This window comes from Cucurbita maxima, unplaced genomic scaffold (assembly GCF_002738345.1).
Source record: "Cucurbita maxima cultivar Rimu unplaced genomic scaffold, Cmax_1.0 Cma_Scf00014, whole genome shotgun sequence".
Taxonomy (NCBI): domain Eukaryota; kingdom Viridiplantae; phylum Streptophyta; class Magnoliopsida; order Cucurbitales; family Cucurbitaceae; genus Cucurbita; species Cucurbita maxima.
Window position 1 is genome coordinate 4,752,897 of NW_019272030.1, and position 26,778 is coordinate 4,779,674.

General features: G+C 34.9%; 4 protein-coding genes across 8 annotated transcripts in view; 3 read left to right on the forward strand and 1 right to left on the reverse strand.

The window, feature by feature from the left end:
- Nucleotides 1-5,725, forward strand: part of LOC111488904 (protoporphyrinogen oxidase, chloroplastic/mitochondrial-like) — a 7,589-nt gene extending 1,864 nt beyond the window's left edge. Inside the window, 14 exon segments of the mRNA XM_023136843.1 lie at nucleotides 92-148; nucleotides 805-881; nucleotides 1,000-1,036; nucleotides 1,499-1,564; nucleotides 1,836-1,876; nucleotides 2,184-2,316; nucleotides 2,503-2,679; nucleotides 3,130-3,204; nucleotides 3,819-3,942; nucleotides 4,020-4,128; nucleotides 4,283-4,357; nucleotides 4,474-4,580; nucleotides 5,267-5,417; nucleotides 5,519-5,725. Of these exon segments, the coding sequence (XP_022992611.1) occupies nucleotides 92-148; nucleotides 805-881; nucleotides 1,000-1,036; nucleotides 1,499-1,564; nucleotides 1,836-1,876; nucleotides 2,184-2,316; nucleotides 2,503-2,679; nucleotides 3,130-3,204; nucleotides 3,819-3,942; nucleotides 4,020-4,128; nucleotides 4,283-4,357; nucleotides 4,474-4,580; nucleotides 5,267-5,397 (1,209 nt within the window). The 3' untranslated portion in view covers nucleotides 5,398-5,417; nucleotides 5,519-5,725.
- LOC111488917 (glyceraldehyde-3-phosphate dehydrogenase, cytosolic-like) lies at nucleotides 5,520-7,415 on the forward strand. Its single transcript, XM_023136861.1, has 5 exons — nucleotides 5,520-5,569; nucleotides 5,992-6,044; nucleotides 6,422-6,537; nucleotides 6,745-6,844; nucleotides 7,228-7,415. The coding sequence occupies exons 3-5, from the start codon at nucleotides 6,428-6,430 to the stop codon at nucleotides 7,285-7,287; spliced, it is 270 nt and encodes an 89-aa protein (XP_022992629.1). The 5' UTR covers nucleotides 5,520-5,569; nucleotides 5,992-6,044; nucleotides 6,422-6,427; the 3' UTR covers nucleotides 7,288-7,415.
- A 3,018-nt stretch (nucleotides 7,416-10,433) lies between these two features.
- On the reverse strand, nucleotides 10,434-16,112 carry LOC111488907 (COP9 signalosome complex subunit 3-like). 2 transcript variants are annotated; one of them, XM_023136847.1, is made up of 12 exons: nucleotides 15,796-15,893; nucleotides 15,570-15,700; nucleotides 15,354-15,538; nucleotides 15,014-15,257; nucleotides 13,015-13,072; nucleotides 12,826-12,915; nucleotides 12,405-12,470; nucleotides 11,681-11,770; nucleotides 11,363-11,521; nucleotides 11,165-11,286; nucleotides 10,821-10,893; nucleotides 10,434-10,754 (listed from the first exon to the last, which is right to left on the reverse strand). In XM_023136847.1, the coding sequence occupies exons 3-12, from the start codon at nucleotides 15,514-15,516 to the stop codon at nucleotides 10,686-10,688; spliced, it is 1,134 nt and encodes a 377-aa protein (XP_022992615.1). In that variant the 5' UTR covers nucleotides 15,517-15,538; nucleotides 15,570-15,700; nucleotides 15,796-15,893; the 3' UTR covers nucleotides 10,434-10,685. The 2 variants fall into 2 exon arrangements, with proteins under 2 accessions (XP_022992615.1, XP_022992614.1); XM_023136846.1 differs by lacking the exon at nucleotides 15,570-15,700 and having other exon boundaries at nucleotides 15,354-15,469; nucleotides 15,796-16,112.
- Nucleotides 16,113-16,997: 885 nt separating this feature from the next.
- On the forward strand, nucleotides 16,998-25,324 carry LOC111488903 (protoporphyrinogen oxidase 2, chloroplastic/mitochondrial-like). 4 transcript variants are annotated; one of them, XR_002719297.1, is made up of 20 exons: nucleotides 16,998-17,126; nucleotides 17,440-17,479; nucleotides 18,102-18,237; nucleotides 18,364-18,429; nucleotides 18,544-18,594; nucleotides 18,731-18,787; nucleotides 19,618-19,694; nucleotides 19,813-19,849; nucleotides 20,309-20,374; nucleotides 20,645-20,685; nucleotides 21,028-21,160; nucleotides 21,347-21,523; nucleotides 21,984-22,058; nucleotides 22,672-22,795; nucleotides 22,873-22,981; nucleotides 23,133-23,207; nucleotides 23,324-23,430; nucleotides 24,127-24,277; nucleotides 24,641-24,692; nucleotides 25,220-25,324. XR_002719297.1 is itself a non-coding variant. In XM_023136840.1 (19 exons), exons 1-18 carry the CDS (start codon nucleotides 17,096-17,098, stop codon nucleotides 24,255-24,257), a joined length of 1,533 nt encoding a protein of 510 aa, XP_022992608.1. In that variant the 5' UTR covers nucleotides 16,998-17,095; the 3' UTR covers nucleotides 24,258-24,277; nucleotides 24,611-24,847. The 4 variants fall into 4 exon arrangements, 3 of the variants coding, with proteins under 3 accessions (XP_022992608.1, XP_022992607.1, XP_022992609.1); XM_023136840.1 differs by lacking the exon at nucleotides 25,220-25,324 and having other exon boundaries at nucleotides 24,611-24,847; XM_023136839.1 differs by lacking the exon at nucleotides 25,220-25,324 and having other exon boundaries at nucleotides 24,641-24,847.
- The last annotated feature ends 1,454 nt before the right edge of the window (nucleotides 25,325-26,778 follow it).

Sequence of the window (26,778 nt, forward strand, 5' to 3'; positions counted from 1 at the left end):
AGTTTTTTTTTTTTTTTTTTTTTTTTTTTGCATTATTAGTCGTTCTCTTCTTTATTATTATTATTATTTTTGTTTTCATGACCGAGACTAGGTGCCTACAGATCCCATTACACTGATTAAGAGCAACATCCTCTCTACAAAGTCAAAGGTTTTTTTCTACCTGACAATCGAGGCATGTTCGATGAAGTATTTATGTCACAATCGTTTATAACAAATCTGTATTTTACAAATGTATGACTATTTACCCAAGTTTGATATTTGATAGAAGAGTGCGGACACTTGACTTTGAGTCTTCTGGCATTTCTTCTTGAAAGCCATTATTGTGTGGTCTCACGGTACCTTTAGCCCATAATCTTTTTATCAATTTAGAAGAATATGAGGTTTCCAGTTCCCTCGGTCTTTGTGGAACCATTGTTTGGCTCGTAGACTGTGGCTCAAAGATGAGGAGGTGCTTTTATATCCTTCCTTCCAGGACAGGGACAGAGTCTTTTGACATGGTTGTTTTTTCCCTACTTTGTGAGATCAAGAAGATTAGTAAGATTTTTAGAGGGGTTCAAAAGAACATGGGAGATTCAGAAGGTTGTTAAATTTACCACCTCATTGTAGGTGTCGATTTCTCAGCCTTTTTGCAATGTTTAGCCTGATTTGGTCGGGTGTGGGTAGCATTGCCAGGATACTCGAATTCCCTAGAGTTCTCTCTGTTGCGAGTTCTTGTAATTCCTAGTACAAATAGTATTGCATTGCAGCACAAACACATCATTATCAAAATTTCCTTCATATTACTAATTCACTTGTCATCTGCAGTTTCAGATAATTTTGGAGCCATTTTTGTGGAAAAAGTATAATTCATCAAAAGTATCAGGGGATGATACTGCCGAAAGGTTATGACTTTGTTTCTCTAGATTGCAAACTAACTTCACCGAATTTCTCACTTCTTTTGTTCTCATTTTTTGAGGAAATTATCTTAGCTTTACTGGTTTCTTATGCTTTTATCCACAGTGTGGGTGGGTTCTTTCAACATCATTTTGGAAAAGAGGTAATTTTCTGCTTTAATCATGATAAGTTTGTTACTTATAAAACATGGTCATCGAACATATGATAAATAAGGATCTGTTTGAGAACTCTTTTCACCAAATTCCATTTCTTTTCGATGAAAGTTTGCTTCTTCAGTAAAAAAAAAACATGTTTTATCATTATTAATATTTTTAAATTGTTTTTTGTATTTTCTTTTAGAGTTTTTTCTTGAATGAACTGATTTTTTAAATAATTGAAGTTTTCTTCCTTGTAAATCACAAGTTTGCGAGTAATAATTCCAATGTGCACAATACCACTAACATGATCGCTATTATTGAAACTAGTTCAAAAGCAAAACTAAAATTTTTTTCTTATAAAACAGTTTGCCAACAGACCCTAATACTTCGTATTATTTATGGCGCAAATAGAATATTTATTATATATATGGAATGCCTTCTTTATTCGACTTGTCCTAAATTTCAAGGTTGTTGACTATCTAATTGATCCTATTGTTGCTGGTACAAGTGCTGGAGATCCCGACTCTCTTTCTGTGAGTATTAACATTTCGGTTTTCTGTTTCTTGTATTAGTTATAAGGCAATCATGCCTTTTAAATCATGCAAGCCAATAAACTCAAGTACAGGTTTCTACGTTATTTGCATGTTTGACAATAGTCATGCTTAGGGTTGAGTTGAGCTTCCAATTTTGTGTGTGAAAAGCTGTAAGTTGGTCATCAATCAACTAATAAGCATGGGCATATTTATTATTATCCTATTGCAGCTTAACTAATTCTGCTTCTTTTTTTTTACTTCTGTTCAACAGATGAGTCATTCATTTCCGGAGCTGTGGAATATAGAGAAAAGGTAATTTTGATACATACTTCACGCAAAATTACATACTTCACGTTAAATTACTTTACTACTGTTCCGATTTTAGAAACCTTAGAATAAGTTTCTAAATAACCCATTAAGTTGTTACTTCTCTAATCGAGCTTCATTTTGGTTAAAGTTTTAGAACCAAGCAGTTTCATTATCTATAAACTCTTTGTAAACGTAAAAAGAACTGAAACTGCTAAGTTTTCTAGACTTGGGTCTTTTGCTTTATGGCATTGTAATGCCTGTTATACAAAATGTTTTGATTTGTTAATGATGAGCTTTCTTTTTTCCTCAGGCTTGGTTCTATTTTAGCTGGATTAGTGCAATCGAAATTGTCTACCAAAAAGGAGAATCGTGGAGTGAGAAATGGTACTACAGGAAAAAGGAAACCTACTCGTGGTTCATTTTCCTTTCAGAATGGAATGCAGGTATCTTCTGTGCCATTTTCTTTAAGTCCCCTCTTTTATAGGATTTGGTTCATTTAGTTTCACTATTGTTGAGTTCATTTTCTACTAGTATTTTGACAGTTGTCCAATAAGCCTCGTTTTACATGGATTATTGTTGTGTCCTCCTTGGCAGAAACTAAATGTTTAGATTGATCCATCTTGTGGCAGACGCTCACTGATACACTAAGCAAAGAGTTCGGTGAAAATGTGCTTAAGTTAAGATCAGAAGTTTTGTCATTATCTTACAATGCTGGGAAGTCCGCCTCACAAAATTGGTCACTCACTTATTCTAGTGACCGGAATTCTAAGAATTTAATTGCTAACGCTGATGCTGTAATCATGACGGTTAGGCCCATTGGAGATTTTTGTTTGCTTTTATGTGTTTCTGAACTTTCTAATTTGTTTGATTTGCACAATCCTTCATACTTTAGACGACCTTACTAAATGTACAGCGGTAAGCTTCCCTTAATTGAAGAGAAATGAGCTAAAAGAATGTTAAAACTCATACTGTATGACTACATAAGGGCATTTCAAGTTTAGAACTGGATACCACTGCTAGAAAAAAAACTTAAAATTTTGATTGGCCCGACAGGGACCATCTCTGGGGACAACTTTAATTATTTTTTATTATTATCGTTTAATTTCTAATTCAATTATACCTGCCTTGTCTCGAGTAGAGGCAAATATTTAAATACTATTATCAATTGATTATTATTTTCAGAAGTGTCTTATTTGTAAGTTTGTATTTGTTCTGCTGATTAATAACATTTTAATGACACACTTGTCTTATCCCAGGCTCCTGTTTGCAATGTCAGAGAAATGAAGTTTATGAAAGGAGGAATTCCATTTCCGCTAAATTTTCTTCCTGAGGTAATATGAGCAGATTTATGAAAGGAAAAGCAATAATGATATTGTTATATGGCATGCATGTTTGCAATATTCATACAAATAGAAATTATGACCAGAAAGAGATTATAGTTGAATTTTTCTTTTATTTTCTTTTCTTTTCAATTCGTTTCGTTTGAAGTGGTGAATCTCTTATCAAAATTTGACATGCTTTTCTGCTGTATCAAAGATATTATCTTCTGAAAATGTAAAGAACTCTTCAACCACAGAAGATATATCTTCAGAAAACCTAAAGAACTTTTCAACCACTTCTCTGCTTCTGTATCTACTCTGATTGCAATAGTTTTGATGGATGCATGTAACATCTAAACCGACCAACGCTTAAATTCTTGCCCTAATTCTATTCTGAATGTTCAGATCAGGGAACAGTTGGATGGCGTGTTGTGACATCATCCTTACGTACTTCCTATCTGAACTCCCCCACACTTGCATCACACTCCCATTCCCCCAGAGTCTAAACACCCGAACCCCCCTCACGACTTTTCCCTTTCTTCCTTCGGTACATAAAGTACTGGATCTTCTTAAACCTCAAAGCAACTTCGTAAGAGTAGCTGAAGACTTCACTATTTTTATTGCAGGTGGCTTACTTGCCTTTGTCAGTCATGATAACTACCTTCAGAAAGGAAAGTGTTAAGCGACCACTGGAGGGATTTGGAGTTCTTGTACCTTCCTTAGAGCAACAAAATGGTCTAAGAACCCTTGGTAATTTTTATTTGTTCTTTTGGATTCCTGAAAGCTTACATTGTTCCTCCAAACAGACGAGTAATTCTTCTGTACAGGTACACTCTTTTCCTCCATGATGTTTCCAAATCGTGCATCAAATGATGAGTATCTGTATACTACTTTTATTGGAGGGAGTCGAAACAGGAAGCTTGCAAAGTCATCAACGTTAGTAGAGCTACTTGGTTTTCATTATTACGCAAGCAAACAAAAAAAAAATATTGCTGCCATTATCTAGTTCAACCAATTGTTTTTTCTTTTTTTTTTACTTCTGTTTTATTCTTGCATGCTGCAACTAAACTTTCCTTCTCTTGCTTTCCAGGGATGAGCTGAAGCAAATTGTTACATCGGATCTCAGACAGCTGTTGGGAGTTGAAGGGGAGCCCACTTTTGTCTAGTACACAAACTTCCATTTACATCTTATCACTCCTGATAGTTTTGATTAGAAATAAATGTCAAGAACTTTCACGGTTGTTCACACTTTCTTCTGGCACGTTATACGTACAATGACAGCCATTTCTACTGGAGCAAAGCATTTCCCTTATATGGGCGTAACTATGATTCAGTTATGAAGGCAATTGAATCTATGGAAAAAAGTCTTCCTGGCTTCTTTTATGCAGGTAACTACAAGGCATCCAGAATTTGCAGAAATTATTCTTGTGTTTTGAGTGTTCTGAATTAGAATTAGAACTAGAATTTGAGGTTGTTAAATAACTGTTTTTCTTGAAAATTAAATTTAAGAGTGATTTGTTTTTAAAATTTATTTTCAGCGCATCCTCTATTATGTGGGATTTGATTATTAGTTTGATTAGCAATGTCTAACACAAGGCATGGTACTGTTGATATGAGGTGGAATAATACAAATATGAAGATTCAATTATTTTTTTAGTTTTTATTATTATCTTTTCTAGAAGAGAAGCAAAGGAAGACTCAAATTTTAGAATATCCTTTTTCATATTATTTTAAATAATTACTAGTTAAAAAAATCTAGCTAGTTTTCTATGATAAACCGGTAAGTTAAGGTTAATATAATCATCAAACCTTCTTTCTTAAATCATATTATACCTTTTAACGTTTTGACATCCTCATATCCGTTTTTCATTTTTTGGTTTACATTACTTACATCTAGCTTCGTACATATTTGTTCAAATCCTATGACGTGATGTGATGGGCGTATTCTTACTGTTTTGTTACATTCAATTTTCCTATCCCCGAGTAATATGAACTATTTCATTTCTAAATCTTGCATACTTTTAGTTTCTTGTGAGTTGTGGATTTTCAACCTTATGAATCACGTACCTTGTAGGTAACCACAGGGATGGTTTGTCTGTTGGAAAATCTATAGCCTCCGGATGCAAAGCTGCTGATCTTGTTATTTCTTATCTGGAGTCTTCTACTGATCAGCCGTGTGCTGAACAACAAGAGTTGAAAAAATGAAAGTGCATCCTTGTTACATAGTGAGCGATTTTACCCTTTCTTAGATCTTTAAGTTTTAAATGATTTGAAAGTTCAAAAACTAATTTTGTAGTATAATCTGTTAATTAGGTTGTGCTTGCAGGGACTCTCAAACTGTTGGAAGAATCAGCTTCCAGCATCCATTATCTGTCAAGTAATTTTTTGATCATTGCTTTTAGTAGTTGTATGACTTATAACATCAACTTCCCCAAGTTGCTATGAAAATACATCTTCTGGACTGGACTGCTGTATTGTAATTTTCGTATTCTGCACAGAGAAAAATAAAATTACTATATATTTATCCTCCAAAGACCAATCCAACCTACGAAGTTATTGTTAGACGAACGGACTCTCCATAATGGTATGATATTGCCCACTTTGAGCATAAGCTCTCATGGTTTTGCTTTGGGCTTCTCCAAAAGGCCTCATACTAATTGAGAGAGTATTCCTTGATTATAAACCCATGATCATTTCCTAAATTAGTCGACGTGAGACTTTCATCATCCAACCATTATAAAGATTGAACTTCGGAACTCTGGTAACTACACGCACTTCATCTTTTTCTGGTACTTGAAGGGCATGTTCTTGAAACTACTGTCGCTTGCGTGCTTAAGCAGACGCACAACCAGCTATCTTTTTTGTAAAAAATAGTAGTGTGTTTTACTGTTTCAAGTGGCCACGTTAAGTGTGGATCCACCCTTCCGTCGTTGGATCCTACTTACCCAACCAACCAAGTAATTGGATACTCCACTTCTGTCGTTGGATCCTACTTACGGATTTACTTCTAGATTTTTTCCTAGATTTACCTGGTCTTCTATAGCCAGCCATTTTTGTTACACACGAGTATATAGTTCTTATATGGTTGAATTCGAACCTCATCCTACAAATTTGAATTTTAATACTTGTCTATGTACGATTGAAGCTTGATTCAGACATTTCTGTTCTCGTTTGTTTGCGTTGGATCTTTACTTGGCTCCCTGTCATATATATCAATGCACAATTGCAGACCTACATGTTCAAGTACGATAGTGTACACGGCCAGTGGAAGCACCACGATATTAAGGTTAAGGACGGCAAGACTCTTCTCTTTGGAGAAAAAGCAGTCACCGTTTTCGGTACTAGGTATTTTCATGCTCTCTTTTCTTCGGTACTAGGTATTTTCATGCTCTCTTTTCTTCGGTACTAGGTATTTTCATGCTCTCTTTTCTTCGGTACTAGGTATTTTCATGAACTCTTTTCTTTACTCTGATTTTTTAACTATCGGATAATTAAGCATCTGATTTTTTTTAACAATCTGACAATTAAGCATTTGGCTTACTCATTCATTAGGAACCCGGAGGAGATCCCATGGGGAGAGGCTGGAGCTGAATATGTGGTTGAATCCACTGGAGTTTTCACTGATAAGGACAAGGCTGCTGCTCATTTGGAGGTTTGTTGAGTATAGTTAATACGCACATTCATGATCATCTATGTTATTTTAATGTTTTCTTTAACGTTGGTAGATGTAAACTCTACGTACTAACATTTGATATTATTATTTTCACTAGGAATAGCCCTTTAGCTGCTGAGTTTGAGGAAGCTAAATACTACACTCTAGTATATGGCAATTCAGCCAGCGCTGCTTATGTTGCCATAAAGCTGCTCTACAAAATATGATTGATTTTTTTTTTTTTTTTATGAAAAGAAAATTCCAATCGAAAGGACGCATTATCATGATATCATTCAATATATTTACTAAACCTTTGTTTTCTCATTCAATTCCAAGCATCATACCTCTGAATAGACGAGTCAATATTCTGAATCATCTTGCAGGATTTGTACTGTTCGGAATCCTCTAGAAATCTGACCACTCCATATCCTCTAGAAATCTGACCATTCCATCCTTCTGATTAACCGTTGAAAAAATCTCACCCTCCTGGATCTAAAATTGTACCAAAAACTGATTTTACTAGAGATGGATGCTGATTTATAGATTAATCCTGCGATTCTGATGTTACCATTTGTAGCTCATGCATTTCAGCTCCTTAGGATGGTTGAGCTCAACAGTATTGGCTATATCTTGAAGTGAGAGGGTCAAGTACGTAAGCGTCAATCTCTGAATGTTGCGCTTGTACATAGAAGATACAGCCTGCTTCACGAGTCCAAGATTAGAAGCATCTAGGCTGTTAAGGATAGTTGACCGTTTATTATAAGGCAAATATCTATTTGCCTTACATTACGGCTTACCATATTTGCCCTTTTATTAAAGACAAATATATTGTATTCATTTATTATTCTTTACTTTTAATACTATTTCCATATTATTTGTAATTTACCATATTTATGTATTCTGTAAATGATTATAAATAAGAGAACTCCCACCACCATTTAGGGTGGATTAATCAAACATTCTTATAGGCGATAGATCGACAAGCCCATATCTAACAAACCAATGTCTCTTCACTGCATGCACATACCATCTAATGTAACTAGACCATCTGAAGTGATAACACTTAGACTTTCAAACTTCTCCCTGTTTGTCTGAGAAACCGTGTTTAATTCGTCAATATTTCCTGTGTCGTAACTTTTTGCCCATTCAATGCAGGGCTGTAAAAGAAGAAACAGACCATAAGTAAAAACAGCATAAACACATCTGTGATAGGAGGTGGAATTGAAGGGTAAGAGAGGTGGAATTGGAGGGGAAGATTTTGATGAGAGGGGAATCGGAATCTCATAATCTCCTGATTTTTTAATTATAAATAAATAAATGTTTTAGATTTTTGTCAAAATAGCTTGGACCTAAAAACACACGAAAATAGTATTCAGTAAAATAGCTTTGACCTTATTAGTTAATTTCCACACTCATTCTCCCATTCCAAAACCTCCGATCTCCTCGACAATTGACTATTCCCAATCTCATTCTTCTACTCCAAACCCTCACCATTCTACTCCAAACTCTCCCTTGCCGACCATTCTTACTCCAAACCCTCATCATTCTTGCTCCGAACTCTCCCTTGCCGACCATTCTTGCTTCAAACCTGACTACGTCATAGTTGAAGTAGTCATCCTCAGGGATCAAATTATACTCTGCATCTTGGCGAGGGCCGGTATAATTTTTAGAAAGTTTGGTGGATTGACTGAGGAGCCTGTCCGAGAAGGGACCCACCCTTTGATACCATGGAAAAAATTCGAATCGTGGACATGACTGGTCGGAAAATAGGACTCATTTTAATTAAAAAATTAACAAGTTTTTTAATTCTATTTAACATAAAAAATAATGATGGTAAGAAATGACGCCTTATTCTATATCATTTTTTTTAATAGATAATAAAAAATGTCACCTGATTGTATATCATTTTTTTTGTATTATAGAAATCAAATAATAAAAAAATCCTACTGACTAGGCCAGCAAGAATGACCAGCCAGAATGATTTCTAATAATAAATCTATTATGACTTTTTCAAATAAAATCAATAATTTAATCTACTATCATTGAAATAAAAAAAAGTCTTCCTGACTAGGCCAGGCAAAAATGACCAGCCAGAATGGACGATATGATAAAATAGAAGAGGTATTATATTTTTTATTAAAAATTTAGAAATATATATTTGTAGCAACTTTTAATATATTGGTATTAATATACCTTACAATGCTTCCTATAACATCTATAGTCACGGTGACGGTATCGATTCTATATCGACCTGATGTGACTATCCTGGTAGGGTGACGGTATCGATTCTATATCGACATCGACGTGATGTGACTGCCCTGGTAGGATGACGATATTGATTATGTATCGACTTGATGTGATTGCCCTGGAATGAAAAAAGAATTAGAATTCGATACTGTTATTGTTGTTATTATTATTATTCTCATTCTTATTCTTATTTTCTTATTCTTCGTTTAATTTTACTTTCGATGAATTCACATGTATGAAAGCACTGAACTAATATTGCGACATTGAGAATCGACTTACAAATTTCATGACAATGAAGAGAAGTCAAACTGTCGTCGATGCACTCACAGTTCAGTCGCTAGGCAATTCACCATCGTCACCTCGGTCGGTGTAAGCAATCGGAGGAGTCGCTTCTCGCTTGATGAAGGGTTTCAGTTTTGAGGAGAATATTTGGGAAAAATTATTTAAATGTCTTTTTGTCTTTAGAAGGTCCTATTTTTACAATTTCCCCCTCTTTCTCCCTTTTTCTTCCTATTTCTACCAAAAAACAAAACAATCGCTTCTTCTACCAAAAAAACAATCTTTCTGTCTTCTGGGAGCCGCTCTCATTGCAGATGTGCTTAGGACATTGTCTTCCTCTTTCGCTTCTTCGTATTTTATTGGGAGATCAAGAGAACTAAGGTTTTAACTACAATGGATTCATTAATTGATAATGTTATTCAGGTTAGACTTTTCAAGAGATGATACATTCGCGCGATTTCATTTTGAAATTATTTTGGCGTTTTGTTGGACTGAACTGATCTTACAAACTCAATTTTTAGGTCGGAGATTGATTCACCTGATTGATGGGAGGAGATGCCATCAACACTGTACATCGTTTTGATCTAAAACCATCGATTATGTAAGAATCTTTTCTTCTAGTCTTTGTAAGCATCTTTGATTGTGTGTAAGTGTATGCATTGATTTCTTTCAATTTCAGAATATTTTACACATAGGTATGAGGAAATAGGGTCTCCTTGACGCTCTCAAAAAGAAGAAACATCTTATCTCATCTTCTACTCGCATATGAATCATGATTCAATTGAAAGTGTCGCAATAGATTTACTCTACCGTCGATTTCTATTGATGTTATTTTCTCTTCGATAGGTGCATTCTCACATTGACATGTTTAAATTCCCTGATAATACATGCGTCCAGAAGTTTGACACACCAAAAGAAATGGGACATTCACATTTAGAAGTAGCAAGTTATGGTAGGTAGATACATTTAATGGTTGGTTCAATATACCGTTACAGGGTGAGTTTCAAAATCCAAAATTGCTTGAAATTAACAAACTCTTTTTTTTTTTTTTTAATATCATGAATGAAACGAACAAAACTAGATCTTTAAGAAGCCTTATCCATGTCCCGTTCAAAAATCGCGGAGGATTTGATCAATGTTGCAGAATATTACATGGGATAGAGACTTCAAAAAAGCAAACACATTTAGTTTTTGAGGTAAGAGAATGGGATTACATACACTACTCACAAGGAGAAAATGACCTTGACAAGCTTTGTCTCTTTGAACTAAATCGGGCGGAAGGAAAAAGATACAGAGTGACTTTGCATAGCTCCAGTCAAATATTAAACTTTTGAGGAACAGAATCAAAGTCATCGTAATCGAATCTCTGCCTCTCTCTTCCAGCCTGAAAACAACAATTTTTTTAGTGCACTTGCAATTCAAAATGAGACTTTGATTTAGAGATGCTCACCTTTGCTAGATACAGAGGATCAGATGATATATTTTCATCCATAGCAGTTAATTTCTTAGCAAGTGTCATTATCCTGTGATGAACAGAGGAAGAGAGGGGAAAAGAACAATGAAGTATGCTCAAACCTAAACCGAGTACATATTACAATATCATAAGTCAGTTCAGTCATAATTGTGATGTATATGGCAATTCAGCCAGCGCTGCTTATGCTGCTATAAAGCTCTACAACATATGATGATTTTTTTTTCGTGAAAAGAAAATTCCAATCAACAGGACGCATTATCATGATATCATTCAATATATTTATTAATGTTTGTTTTCTCATTCAATTCCAAACAACATACCTCTGAATTGACGAGTCAATATTCTCAATCATCTTGCAGGATTTGTACTGTTCGGAATCCTCTAGAAATCTGACCATTCCATCCTTCTGATTAATCGTTGCAAAAATCTCACCGTCCTGGATCTAAAATTGTACCAAAAACTGATATTACTAGAGATGGATGCTGATTAATAGAATAATCCTGCGATTCTGAAGTTACCATTTGTAGCACATGCATTTCAGCTTCCTTAGGACTGTTGAGTTTAACAGTATTTGCTATATCTTGAAGTGAGAGGGTCAAGTACGTCTGCGTCAATCTCTGAATGTTGCGCTTGTACAAAGAAGATACAGCCTGCTTTACGAGTCCAAGATTGTTGTCCTGGAATAACACAATCCATAACTCATCAAAAACACAGAAGCATTTAGGTGATAGATCGACAAGCCAATATCTAACTAACCAAGGTCTCTTCACTGCGTGCACATACCATGTAATGTAACTAGACCATCTGAAGTGATAACATAGTGAGATAATTCTTACACTTTCAAATTTCTCCCTGTTTGTTTGAAAAACAGTGTCTAATTCGTCAACATTTCCTGTGCCATAACTATTTGCCAATTCAATGTAGGGCTGTAAAAGAAGAAACAGACAATAAATAAAAACAGCATAACACATCACAGAGTGGGAAGGAATGAGATGGGGGGAGGGGAGATGCAAGTACACAGATGACAACTGGAACTGGTCGTACATTTCTTTCAACCCAAATGTATGCATGCGGTAAATTTTGACATTTTGGGAACTCATCAGTAAATTTGATTGCAAAAATATACCGAAATAGACCAAGCACCAAACCATTCCCTCTAAAGCAATCTATATACGTTCTCCAGAAAATGCTGCTAAGATCAATCAGAACAGGATTGTGTTCTACCTAAATATAATTTAGATAGCATCGATCTAGTGCTTGATAGTCATTTTTTCAGGATTATAATAGCGAATTGCATCGTTCAAGGTACCCACCACTGAATAAGGAAAACTACCACATGGAATATTTATCCAGTCATCCTAAAAGAAAATTTCTAATTTTAAGCAAATTTGCTTATAAATTTGACAACTAAACACGAAAGTGATCATTGATTACAACACATCCAAAATGAGGAACATTCACATTTTGTTGAAATCAACATTAAAGAAGTGATATTCACGTAATAAATTACTTAATCTGTCCATGAACAAAGAGAATGTCTTCACTTTGAATTTATAGTACCTGACAGAAGTTTTTTAAATTTCTCTGTGCTACTGAGGAAGTGTACTTTGGGAGACTGGATGAAAACTGCCACCAGATTCATGTATAGCCATATTAGTCTCCTTTACATCACAGGAACATATAAAGTTACTAAGTGAATAAAAGCTAAAAGTAACTAAACCCATTTATGCTGCTAAGTATTGTTATGTTTAAAATTCTATATTACAAATATTATAGATAATTTGCTCCATTAGTCAAAATCTAACAATGACCAAACAATTTACATCCCTTGTTGAGTGCATAATTAATTGTGGTCATGGTGGAACATCTCGTATTTTCATAGTTACCAACAGAAATGTGACATATACAGAGACAGTAGAGCAACTAGAAAAGGATATAAGAATATTTGTTAATGCTAAAGCAGATAGAAAGAACCCCATACTTGTCCATTATAAATGAGCGAGAGTAAAATATATTTTTTGTATGCTTCAACAGCAATAGCATTCAATGATGGCATTGGAGCAGTCACAACCTGTAAGAAAAATACGGGTAGTGGCTGTCAGATCATCTAGAAGCATGTTAAATAAATGCAAATCAATAATAAGGAAGGAGTTCCAATTAGATGGTGCACATTATGAAGAAGCTCAAGCGCTTTGTGAAATAGCTTTAGTCCTATGCATATCATCCCCCTGACACACAAGAAAATTATCAGAGAATCCCTATTTACAAAGAAAGACAAAATTGAATATCAGAGCATGAACGATCTCATAAAATGAAATTATGTATCGCATGTTATTAAAAGGAGAATGTCAATCAGGAGATGATAGATTTGCCACAACTTACAACGAGCTTGACTCAACATGGTTTGTTGCTTCCCAATTAAATAAATGTCTTTTATAAGACAGTTAAATGGTTTTATAAATGAAGTCTCGAGAAGCCTTATTTTATCCTATTTTTTATGAGAACCCAAACCTTCATTAAAAAGGAATGGAGGTACAAGTAACAAGCTAAACAAAAAGTAAATGACTGAAACAAAAGGGACCAACCAAAGCAAAATAAACATTAGACACACGGACTCTAGTTGTTAAAAATAAAAGATAAATGATGATTACAAAATAAAAAAAAGAAAAAGACATAAAGGCACAAAGGTAAGCATTGAAATAGCCCAACCATTCACCTCCTAATACTCCATCACACTCTAAAAAAGATCCCCTCCCTCTCTGGTCAACGAAGTACCTATCTATCTCTCTAGATACTGTCAAAAATGTCATCCACCATGAGAAAGAGGCACAGAGACTGGGGATTTCTTTTTTATATAAGAAACATAAAATTTTATATTAGTGAAAAGAAGCATACAAAAGGAGAGGGAACATGACTTATCCCCACCACACCAAAGGTTAACAAAGAGGCCTCCCAATAACAATGACAGAGGATCACCCTACCTAATTCTTTTAGTAGCAAAGCTTTTAACCTTTGGCTTGCTAACCACTAAGAGAATCTATGATGGAAGTTAGTGGCAGATAAGGATCATAAAGACTGCCCCTTCCTTCCTACAAGTCCAACTCCATATAATCTTAAATTGCTTCGTAAGCAACAATGGCTTCATCAAGAATCCATCTCCCAACAAGAAGAAAAAAAAATAATAATAATAAATAAATAAATAAAAAAGAAGAAGAAGAAGAAAGAAAGAAAGAAAGAAAAAAAGACCCCAGAAACTGAAAATAGTGAGGAGACCACTACCTCATCAGCCTAGACTTTAGCATTAGTTTTATATAAGTTAGTTACCAAGCTGATGGGTCTTGAGTCTTTCACTATCATGTATTGTCCTTAAAAAGAAAACAGATGTAGGTCTTATTCATAGTCGCACCACTAATAACACTAATGTAAAGTTCATCAGAAACCTTGACCAAGTCCTCATTAGTATCTTGAAGGCCTTCCCCCTTGAAACTAAACACCATACTCCTTATCTCATCCAAGAAATAAATGGGGAATTCAACATTCCCTACACACACAGAAACCGTTAGATAGCTGAATGGTCAAAAGAATAAGCTATAGACCGAGAAGCCTTTGTGGTTATGGGGTCAAACTATAGTGCCACCTATTATGTATCTTACAAGTTTCAAGACACCAATATTGCAAGGTCGAAAGGTTGTCCTCTAAAATTAGTCAAGTTGCACATAAACTGTGCAACTACATCAAACCCGCATGAGACTACTGCAAGTCTACAACAAAAGAAAGAATACAACAAAGAGTAAATACGATACTACCTCAGCAGCAGAGCTATAAAAAGGTCACAATAGAAATTTTTTGCTAAACGGTAGCAAACTCATTTAGCCTTAAAAAAAAAAAAAAAAAGATCTAGATTTACTACATAATATGACTCACATGCAACATAAAATTTCTTAACATCATAGTTCTTGCTAGAAAAGCAAACGAACTCCAGCTGAAAGCATTGACAAGGCCTTTGAGGGCTTACCATATTTTCAATGCATTGTAAAACTCTTAATGATGAAAATAGAGGGAAATCAACATACATGAGGGGGATTGGGGGTTAAGAAAGAAAATATAGCATTTGCAAAAATTAACATATAATATAACGGTTGAGAGTTTGAAGAAGAAAAGCAACTCACCCGTAATAACAATAAAGAAACAGGTCTCTTGGTTGATCAACCTCGAGAATATCATTATCCAGTATGGATCTGCCAGTTTTATAGCACTTGGCTAATAAGCAGAGAAGAAGAAAATCCGGATGTAAACTGGTTAAATGTTCTGAAGAGGTCTGGAGTTTTCTAATGGCAGTAAGAAGTGGAGCTACCCCTCTAATTGGAGCCTCAAGCATAACTTGATCTTTGAACCTCTTGCAAACAGAGGCGACTGCACGATCACCATATGGTGATAATAGATGTCAAAATTCCAGACAGCAGTAATCACATATGTTAATAATAAGGATCAATTTGCACGATGATTTACATTTTTCAGGTGCTAAACGAATCTGATCCTGGTTGCAAGAAGAGATAAATCTTGAAATAGTCAGAATAATTGAACTGGATTGGTCTTGTGAAATTGGTACAGATGTGCATGCCTCACTGCCAACATATTTAAAGAAAACAGTATGAATCAATCTCCTTTGCATTCATTTCGCCTCCAATCACACACTCGAAATCAAAGTAAGGCAGTTTCAAATAACTAGAATAGTTAGACGTCGTATACAAGATGGATGTTGTCCCTTCGTAGAGTCCTCAATAAAGAACACCAATCTTGTACTTCGTCCCTTGGAACTTGTACCAAAAGAAATGACAGTTTCACAAAAGCTCTCACTGATAGGAATGAATCCTCAAAAGAAGTGTAACATAAAGAAGGCGAGCCCTAATTAAAACATCCAGATAGAATAATTCAGAGAAGAAAAACTTACAGAATGAAAAGATATCCTAAAGAATGTTCGGAAGCATCAAGTTGAGCCAATGCGGAAGGTAAACGAGCGGTGTCGGCGTGAAGTAGTTCTTCTGATTGCTTGAGAAGAGTGTGGAGGCGTGAAATATCACCGGCAGTACTCGACAAGCCTTGGATTTGTGCCACGAGAACTTCAACCGTGGCCATGGTCGGGTAATGGAAGCTCGTAGCAGAAGTCGAACAGTGGCTGTAGCAGCTGCAGGAGGAGTATCTTTTAGAGAAGAAATTGGGATGAAGCTTCTACTTCTCGATCAGTCCTTTCTTTCTTGTAAAGTCAGAATCCGAACGGTGAATACCAGATCGGCAGAAGAAGGGACTGCCCAAGTCATAACGGCCCAACTACATCTTCTGGACTCAGCGCTATGTTCGGCCCAACAAGCTGCTACATTTGAAACTGAGCCCAAGTCATAAGGCCCAACTGGATTTTCTGGACTCAGCGCCATGTCCGGCCCAACAAAATGCTACTTTCGAAACTGAGCCCAAGTCTTACGGCCCAAAAAGCTGCTACATTTGGAACTGAGCCCAAGTCATATGGCACATTAATATTGACGTCAATGGACCATTAAAATTGACGTAAACGGCCCATTAATATTGACGTTAACTGCACATTAATATTGACGTCAACGGCCCATTCCATTATATTAACGTCAACGGCCGATCCCAATTAGTCAAAGGCCCATTTAAATTGACAACAACGGCCCATTATTATTACGTAAACGGCCCATTATTATTGACTTCAACGCCCCATTAATATTGACGTCTAATGGTCGATTAATATTGACGTGTTCGGCCCATTCCATTAATATTTACGTCAACGGCTCATCCCAATTGTATTGACGTCAAAGGCCCATTAAAATTGACACTAACGGTCCATTGATATTGAAGTCGACGGCCCATTAATTTTGACGTCTGAGGCCCATTCCATTAATATTTACGTCAACCGCCCATCCCAATTATATTGACGTCAATGGCCCATGAATATTGACGTCAACGGCCCATTATATTGACAACAGCAGCCCATTAATTTGACGTCTTCGGCCCATTCCATTAATATTGACGTCATAGGCCCATCCCATTTATATTGCATCAATGGCCCATTAATATTGACGTCAATAATCCATTAACATCAATGGCCCATTCGAAAGAAACCGGCGGCATTTCCTGTGTACTATACAGTTTATCTCTTATTTTGTTTTCCAAGTTTCACATGGAGGATTCTGAAGAACTTTGACAGAGCATCAGCTTAACCAAGCTACACAGACATGGCCTCGCCAGCCAAACAAGACCAGCGAAGTCTCTCTCTCTCTCTCTCTCTCGCTAAGCACATCCTCACTTGATTGCATTGATCATCGAGAAACTAATCATTTTTGTAATTATCGTCATTCTGTAATTGGATTGTACTATGAAGTCCTCACAATGTAACTATCAGCAACTTTCTTGCTATACGAGTCTGCAGAAATTTTCCTTTTCTCCTCAAAATATCTTTCACAAGTTTTGTAAATACGTTTTGTTAGCAGTTTCTGTAGCTATGTAGATCATGCTTTCCTTTTTGAGCTAAATTTTGCTGGATATAGCTTAATTCTTTGAATCTTCTTCGATTTTGTAGCCTCCAGAAAAAGGGTGGCTGTTGTTGGCGCTGGTGTTAGGTGTGTATGTTGTTATCTCCATATCCTACTTTTTTCTAGCTTCTGCTTATGGGGCGGTGTTGTTACTGATGAGGCACTGAAATAAAGTTTATGTACTAATTTTTGAGTTGGGTAATGATAGTTCGATAATTTAATTGCATTTATGTTTATGAAGATTTAGTTTGATGGAAGTTTATAATGTTGTCTATTTGTTTTTATTTAGTGTTGACTCGGAAAGTCGAAGCTAAAATCCTTTAGAATTGTGTGACGAGATGGAGAAATAGTTGATCATCTCTTCATTAGTGTTCTTTCCTTTTACAGTTGAAGGGTGGCTCTTTATTTTGATCTCTTTTGACTCGTCTCTTTGCTTACCAAAACGTATTGATGAGTGGCTGCTCGAAGCGCTCACAGGAGGTGGTTCAAAGACAAAGCTAAAATCCTGTAGAATTGTCCAATTAGATCCTTTGCTATGACATATCTGAATCCGCATAAACCAAAGAAATTTTAGGAATAGAGAGGTTCTGGAATGAGATGGAATATCGATGCTTCAAAAAATTCCTGAAAGCTCTCACGTGATTCCATTGTTTTGTTCTTTTTCAATAATATTGTTTCTCACTTTGATTTTGTGTGTATCATGGTTAAGTGGGCTCGCTGCAGCCTACAAATTGAAAGCGCATGGCTTCAATGTTACGGTGCTTGAAGCGGATGGAAGAGCTGGAGGAAAGCTAAGAAGCGTCTCATACAATGGACTTATCTGGGATGAAGGAGCCAATACAATGGCAAGCTTCCTTGACAATAATTTGACTAGCATTTTTCTTCACTAGGGCTTATCTTCAATTTTTTGAACTGTCTCAAAATTCTCTGCACTTTTGAATTAGCTGAACTATTTTCTTGAGTCTATGTAGACTGAAAGTGAACCAGAGGTCCAGTGCTTATTTGATGATCTTGGACTTCGAGAGAAACAACAATTTGTAATAGTTACTTCTTTCTTTATTTATGATAGAATTTAGTTTTCCATTTTGTACATGCATGGAAATCATTGACTGGAATTTATCTAATTAAATTTATTGTTTTCCCTCATCCAGCCAATTTCTCAAAGCAAACGATACATAGTGAGGAATGGTCTGCCAGTACTGGTAAGTCCTTGCTTTTGTGCTTCTAATAAATAAATTAGGTATATCATGAGTTCTTTTTTTTTTTTTTTTTTTTTTTTGCATTATTAGTCGTTCTCTTCTTTATTATTATTATTTTTGTTTTCATGACCGAGACTAGGTGCCTACAGATCCCATTACACTGATTAAGAGCAACATCCTCTCTACAAAGTCAAAGGTTTTTTTTCTACCTGACAATCGAGGCATGTTCGATGAAGTATTTATGTCACAATTGTTTATAACAAATCTGTATTTTACAAATGTATGACTATTTACCCAAGTTTGATATTTGATAGAAGAGTGCGGACACTTGACTTTGAGTCTTTTGACATGGTTGTTTTTTCCCTGCTTTGTGAGATCAAGAAGAATAGTAAGATTTTTAGAGGGGTTCAAAAGAACATGGGAGGTTCAGAAGGTTGTTAAATTTACCACCTCATTGTAGGTGTCGGTTTCTTAGCCTTTTTGCAATGTTTAGCCTGATTTTGTTCTTTTACTTAGTCCTGTAATATCAAAAAAATTCTTCCACTTGGTTCTCCATGGTGGTCTCGATACTTAGTGCTGCAGTTTAGGTGATCTGTAAGGTAAGCATGGAGGGTGGTGATGGTAAGCCCACAGAGGGTTTTACGTATGCACAAAGGAAGAAGAGCGATGGAGTAGCTTAAAGGAAGCAACTATAGCTATAGACAATACTTTAGAACTTTTAAGCATACACTAGTTTTACGACCTCACTTCAACAGGATTTGTTCTATAGGTTGTACAATTGTGTCCTAGGGTGGTTAGTTAGATGATGCTGAAATGTAAATGAAAGAGTCGTGGCAGGTGAGAGGGAGGTGAAGGTGTTATTGGTACTTCATTGGGTGTGGGTGGCATGACCAGGATACTCGAATTCCCTAGAGTTCTCTCTGTTGCGTGTTCTTGTAATTCCTAGTACAAATAATATTGCATTGCAGCACAAACACATCATTATCAAAATTTCCTTCATATTACTAATTCACTTGTCATCTGCAGTTTCAGATAATTTTGGAGCCATTTTTGTGGAAGAAGTATAATACATCAAAAGTATCAGAGGATGATACTGACGAAAGGTTATGACCTTGTTTCTCTAGATTGCAAACTAACTTCACCGAATTTCTCACTTCTTTTGTTCTCACTTTTTGAGGAAATTATCTTAGCTTTACTGGTTTCTTATGCTTTTATCCACAGTGTGGGTGGGTTCTTTCAGCGTCATTTTGGAAAAGAGGTAATTTTCTGCTTTTATCATGATAAGTTTGTTACTTATAAAACATGGTCATCGAACATATGATAAATTAGGATCTGTTTGAGAACTCTTTTCACTAAATTCCATTTCTTATTGATGAAAGTTGGCTTCTTCAGTAAAAAAACATGTTTTATCATTATTAATAATTTTAAATTGTTTTTCTTATTTTCTTTTAGAGTTTTTTCTTGAATGAACTGATTTTTTAAATAATTGAAGTTTTCTTCTTTGTAAATCACAAGTTTGTGAGTAATAATTCCAATGTGCACAATAGCACTAACATGATCACTATTATTGAAACTAGTTCGAAAGCAAAACTAAAAAACTTTTCTTATAAAACAGTTTGCCAACAGACCCTAATACTTCGTATTATTTATGGCGCAAGTAGAATATTTATTATATATATGGAATTCCTTCTTTATTCGGCTTGTCCTAAATCTCAAGGTTGTTGACTATCTAATTGATCCTATTGTTGCTGGTACAAGTGCTGGAGATCCCGACTCTCTTTCTGTGAGTACTAACATTTCGGTTTTCTGTTTCTTGTATTAGTTATAAGGCAAACATGCCTTTTAAATCATGCAAGCCTATAAACTCAAGTACAGGTTTCTACGTTATTTGCATGTTTGACAATAGTCATGCTTAGGGTTGAGTTGAGCTTCCAATTTTGTGTGTGAAAAGCTGTACGTTGGTCATCAATCAACTAATAAGCATGGGCATATTTGTTATTATCCTATTGCAGCTTAACTAATTCTGCTTCTTTTTTTTACTTCTGTTCAACAGATGAGTCATTCATTTCCGGAGCTGTGGAATATAGAGAAAAGGTAATTTTGATACATACTTCACGTTAAATTACTTTACTACTGTTTCGATTTTAGAAACCTTAGAGAATAAGTTTCTAAATAACCCATTAAGTTGTTACTGCTCTAATCGAGCTTCAATCAAGTCATTTTGGTTAAAGTTTTATTGCACTGCACCAAGCACTTTCATTATTTATAAACTCATTGTAAACGTAAAAAGAACTGAAACTGCTTTAGCCCAATGTCTATCCTTGGTCGGAATACTGTACAATTTTTCTAGACTTGGGTATTTTGCTTTATGGCATTGTAATGCCTGTTATACAAAATGTATTGATTTGTTAGTGGTGAGCTTTCTTTTTTCCTCAGGTTTGGTTCTATTTTAGCTGGATTAGTGCTGTCGAAGTTGTCTACCAAAAAGGAGAATCGTGGAGTGAGAAATGGTACTACAGGAAAAAGGAAACCTACTCGCGGTTCATTTTCCTTTCAGAATGGAATGCAGGTATCTTCTGTGCCATTTTCTTTAAGTCCCCTCTTTTATAGGATTTGGTTCATTTAGTTTCACTATTGTTGAGTTCATTTTCTACTAGTATTTTGACAGTTGTCCAATAAGCCTCGTTTTACATGGATTATTGTTCTGTCCTCCTCGGCTGAAACTAAATGTTTAGATTGATCCATCTTGTGGCAGACGCTCACTGATACACTAAGCAAAGAGCTCGGTGAAGATGTGCTTAAGTTAAGATCAGAAGTTTTGTCATTATCTTACAATGCTGGGAAGTCCGCCTCACAAAATTGGTCACTCACTTATTCTAGTGACCGGAATTCTAAGAATTTAATTGCTGACGCTGATGCTGTAATCATGACGGTTAGGCTCATTGGAAATTTTTGTTTGCTTTTATATGTTTCTGAACTTTCTAATTTGTTTGATTTACACAATCCTTCATACTTTAGACGACCTTTACTAAATGTACAGTGGTAAGCTTCCCTTAATTGAAGAGAAATGAGCTAAAAGAATGTTAAATCTCATACTGTATGACTACATAAGGGCATTTCAAGTTTAGAACTGGATACCACTGGTAGAAAGAAAACTTAAAATTTTGATTGGCCCGACAGGGGCCATCTCTGGGGACAACTTTAATTATTTTTTATTATTATCTTTTAATTTCTAATTCAATTATACCTGCCTTGTCTCGAGTAGAGGCAAATATTTAAATACTGTTATCAATTGATTATTATTTTCAGAAGTGTCTTATTTTTAAGTTTGTATTTGTTCTGCTCATTAATAACATGTTGAGGCATTTAATGACACGCTTTTCTTATCCCAGGCTCCTGTTTGCAATGTCAGAGAAATGAAGTTTATGAAAGGAGGAATTCCATTTCCGCTAAATTTTCTTCCTGAGGTACTATGAGCAGATTTATGAAAAGAAAAGCAATAAATGATATTGTTACATGGCATGCATGTTTGCAATGTTCATACAAATAGAAATTATGACCAGAAAGAGATTATAATTGAATTTTTCTTTTCTTTTCTTTTCTTTTCAATTCTTTTCGTTTGAAGTGGTGAAGCTCTTATCAAACTTTGACATGCTTTTCTGCTGTATCAAAGATATTATCTTCTGAAAATGTAAAGAACTCTTCAACCACAGAAGATATATCTTCAGAAAACCTAAAGAACTTTTCAACCACTTCTCTGCTTATGTATCTACTCTGATGCAATAGTTTGGATGGATGCATGTAACATCTAAACCGACCAACGCTTAAATTCTTGCCCTAATTCTATTCTGAATGTTCAGATCAGGGAACAGTTGGATGGCGTGTTGTGACATCATCCTTACGTACTTCCTACCTGAACTCCCCCACACTTGCATCACACTCCCATTCCCCCGAGTCTAAACACCTGAGCCCCCCTCACGACTTTTCCCTTTCTTCCTTTGGTACATAAAGTACTGGATCTTCTTAAACCTCAAAGCAACTTCGTAAGAGTAGCTGAAGACTTCACTATTTTTATTACAGGTGGCTTACATGCCTTTGTCAGTCATGATAACTACCTTCAGAAAGGAAAGTGTTAAGCGACCACTGGAGGGATTTGGAGTTCTTGTACCTTCCTTAGAGCAACAAAATGGTCTAAGAACCCTTGGTAATTTTTATTTGTTCTTTTTGATTCCTGAAAACTTACATTGTTCCTCCAAACAGAAGAGTAATTCTTCTCTACAGGTACACTCTTTTCCTCCATGATGTTTCCAAATCGTGCATCAAATGATGAGTATCTGTATACTACTTTTATTGGAGGGAGTCGAAACAGGGAGCTTGCAAAGTCATCAACGTTAGTAGCGCTACTTGGTTTTCATTATTATGCAAACAAACAAAAAATATATTGCTGCCATTATCTAGTTCAACAAATTGTTTTTGTTTTATTTTTACTTCTGTTTTATTCTTGCATGTTGCAACTAAACTTTCCTTCTCTTGCTTTCCAGGGATGAGCTGAAGCAAATTGTTACATCGGATCTCAGACAGCTGTTGGGAGTTGAAGGGGAGCCCACTTTTGTCAAGTACACAAACTTCCATTTACATCTTATCACTCCTGATAGTTTTGATTAGAAATAAATGTCAAGAACTTTCACGTTTGTTCACACTTTCTTCTGGCACGTTATACGTACAATGACAGCCATTTCTACTGGAGCAAAGCATTTCCCTTATATGGGCGTAACTATGATTCAGTTATGAAGGCAATTGAAACAATGGAAAAAAGTCTTCCTGGCTTCTTTTATGCAGGTAACTACAAGGCATCCAGAATTTGCAGAAATTATTCTTGTGTTTGAGTGTTCTGAATTAGAATTAGAACTAGAATTTGAGGTTGTTAAATAACTGTTATTTTTGAAAATTAAATTTAAGAGTGATTTGTTTTTAAAATTTATTTTCAGCGCATCCTCTATTATGTGGGATTTGATTATTAGTTTGATTGGCAATGTCTAACACATGGCATGGTACTGTTGATACGAGGCGGAATAATACTAATATGAAGATTCAATTATTTTTTTAGTTTTTATTTTATTTTTTATTATTATCTTTTCTAGAAGAGTAGCAAATGAAGACTCAAAATTTTATGATATCCTTTTTCATATTATTTTAAATAATTACTAGTTTAAAAAACTTAAGCTAGTTTTCTCTGATAAGCTGGTAAGTTAAGGTTAATATAATCATCAAACCTTCTTTCTTAAATCATATTATACCTTTAACTTTCTGTCATCCTCATATCCGTTTTTTGTTTTTTGTTTTACATTACTTACATCTAGCTTCGTACATATTTGTTCAAATCCTATGACATGATGTGATGGGCGTATTCTTACTGTTTTGTTACATTCAATTTTCCAATCCCAAGTAATATGAGCTATTTCATTTCTAAATCTTGCATACTTTTAGTTTCTTGTGAGTTGTGGATTTCAACCTTATGAATCACGTACCTTGTAGGTAACCACAGGGATGGTTTGTCTGTTGGAAAATCTATAGCCTCCGGATGCAAAGCTGCTGATCTTGTCATTTCTTATCTGGAGTCTTCTACGGATCAGCCGTGTGCTGAACAACAAGAGTTGAAAAAATGAAAGTGCATCCTTGTTACATAGTGAGTGATTTTACCCTTTTCTCCTGGCGCATTACATTTTCCAAGAGCCGAAGGGATGCATGATTCGAATTTACTTTCCCACGGTAGCCTGTGCCCCTTTTTGGGTGGATTAGGGTAAATTTTGAGGTTTGACAGTGCCATCAATTAAAACAAACTAAAAGCAAATTTTGTATTTAATAAAATGTTTCAGCTTTCAATTTTGTATTTAACAATTAATTAATCTATCATATTTAAATTTGAATTTTATGTCTAATAAAGCTCTAAACTTTCAATTTTGTGTTGGTAGATCTTTAAATTTTAAAAGATTTGAAAGTTCAAAAACTAGTTTTGTAATATAATCTGTTATAATGGTTGTGCTTGCAGGGACTCTCAAAACTGTTGGAAGAATCAGCTTCCAGCATCCATTATCTGTCAAGTAATTTTTTGATCATTGCTTTTAGTAGTTGTATGACTTATAACATCAACTTCCCCAAGTTGCTATGAAAATACATCTTCTGGACTTGAATGCTGTATTGTAATTTTCGTATTCTGCACAGAGAAAAATAAAATTACTATATATTTGTCCTCCAATGACCAATCCAACCTATGAAGTTATAAATATTGAACTTCGGAACCATGGTAACCACACGCATTTCATCTTTTTCTGGTATTTGAAGGGCATGTTCTTGAAACTTCTGTCGCTTGCGTGCTTAAGCAGACGCACAACCAGCTATCTTTTTTGTAAAAAAAAGTAGTGTGTTTACTGTTTCAAGTGGCCACGTTAAGAGTGGAACCACCCTTCTGTCGTTGGATCCTACTTACCCAACCAACTAAGTAATTGGATACTCCACTTCTGTTGTTAATTATATTGAGCTGCCTCAACGCCGCCTTGGGATTGAAAAGCATTTGCCACTTCAATGACGTAAGCCTGATGTGTTGTACTTGTTTTTTGATGTCATGTAGGGCAAGTGTTTAAAGCTCATGTCTCTCCGAATCTCGTTGGCCTGATTTGGAGGAAAAGGTACATTTTCATGATCTTATTTCAGTATAAGTTTCTTTGTCAAAGTGAACACTATTGTTCTGAATATCAGAATATGCTTGAGACATCGTCGATATGAATATAATTTAGTCGACAAAATACATGTGCTTATTTATAGTGATGTTCAGACCTAATCTAATAGTCAACAACCTTGGCAGGATTGATATTGTAAAATAGGTTCATAAATTAATTAATGATACTTTATAATCTTGATAACTATATCATATAATACTTGAGATTCAATTTATAAATCTGTTACAAACATTCAAATTACCTACCAACTGCTGCACAAACCTTTAATTATTAGAAGCCATTGTAACTGAGCTGCAATTTTCGGCAATGCTATGACATGTGGTAGACTAGGTCTCCGGTGATCACAGTCAAATTCTTGCATTCAAACCCTTGTCTGTTTCGCCCATTATTCGCTCATTATTGTATTTGGGTTCTGACAATTACTTACTATTATATCATTGATGCCTCCTATTAAAGTTCTTTCTTTTAATTTTGCAGCTTAGGGTATGTTGGGAATCAACACTAACCTGCAAAAGTATTTATAATAACCCAACGCTACCCAAATAATATTTTATTTTACGTACTAGCGGGCCATAATTACATTTTTGACCTTTTGTTTAAAACATTGCAATTTGAGTTATATATATATATATATTAATGATAAAAATACTTAAAATTTTGTTTTTTTTTAAAGAGTATTGAAACATTTAAACTGAATACTTTAAAATAAACTACTAGTAGTTTTTCTTTATAAAGTATCGATAAAAAGTATTATTATTTTTTGTCGTTTTAGTTTATGAAGGTAAAATAAGAATCCTCAAAAATTGAAGATAAAGAAATGGATAAGGGTGAAGATAATGTAAATGACAAAGACATGAAAGGAATATAACATGCCAATCTAAAAATAAGAGAATAAAGAATAGGTTAAATTTTTTCTATGGATATAATGTAAAGACATTAATACGACATCTATTGTAAAAATTGTAAAACTTACTTCACATCATGTATAACATTATCCATATAAATTAACGCATGGTAAACTTTTTATATATTGAAATTGAATGAAAAATCATTTGAAGAATAAAAAATAAGAAAAAATGTAAAAGATTACTGAGTTTGGCTCTGTTATCCATAAAAAAATAAGAATAAAAAAAATAAGTTATGTTTCGTTATTTTCTTTAGTCAACGTGAGATCTCACAATATACACCCCTTGAAATCTAACATGTGTCACGTGTTTGGTTTTAATATCATATGTAACAACTTAAGTCAACCACTGACATATATTGTTCGTTGTTATCCGTTACGTACCATCAACCTTACCGTTTTAAAACGTATATGCTTCACACTAAGGATTGCGTTCCTATAAAAAATAAAGTGTATATTTAAAAAAAAATAAAAATATAAAAATAAAATAGAACCGTTGAGAATGGACATGTAAAGCACAAGTGAAAGTGTGAAGCATAAGTGAGG

Excerpts from the sequence above, each read along its gene's own strand:
- LOC111488917 (XM_023136861.1), top strand. The coding sequence starts at position 6,428 with ATGTTCAAGTACGATAGTGTACACGGCCAGTGGAAGCACCACGATATT. Across the intron at positions 6,538-6,744 it reads GTCACCGTTTTCGGTACTAG|GAACCCGGAGGAGATCCCAT; the intron begins GTATTTTCATGC and ends CTCATTCATTAG. Across the intron at positions 6,845-7,227 it reads AGGCTGCTGCTCATTTGGAG|GATTTGTACTGTTCGGAATC; the intron begins GTTTGTTGAGTA and ends ATCATCTTGCAG.
- LOC111488907 (XM_023136846.1), bottom strand. The coding sequence starts at position 15,980 with ATGGCCACGGTTGAAGTTCTCGTGGCACAAATCCAAGGCTTGTCGAGT. Across the intron at positions 12,471-12,825 it reads CGCTCATTTATAATGGACAA|TTTTCATCCAGTCTCCCAAA; the intron begins GTATGGGGTTCT and ends ATCTGGTGGCAG. Across the intron at positions 10,755-10,820 it reads ATCCTCTGTATCTAGCAAAG|GCTGGAAGAGAGAGGCAGAG; the intron begins GTGAGCATCTCT and ends TGTTGTTTTCAG.
- LOC111488903 (XM_023136840.1), top strand. The coding sequence starts at position 17,096 with ATGGCCTCGCCAGCCAAACAAGACCAGCGAA. Across the intron at positions 17,127-17,439 it reads AGCCAAACAAGACCAGCGAA|CCTCCAGAAAAAGGGTGGCT; the intron begins GTCTCTCTCTCT and ends TCGATTTTGTAG. Across the intron at positions 22,796-22,872 it reads AAATGGTCTAAGAACCCTTG|GTACACTCTTTTCCTCCATG; the intron begins GTAATTTTTATT and ends TCTTCTCTACAG.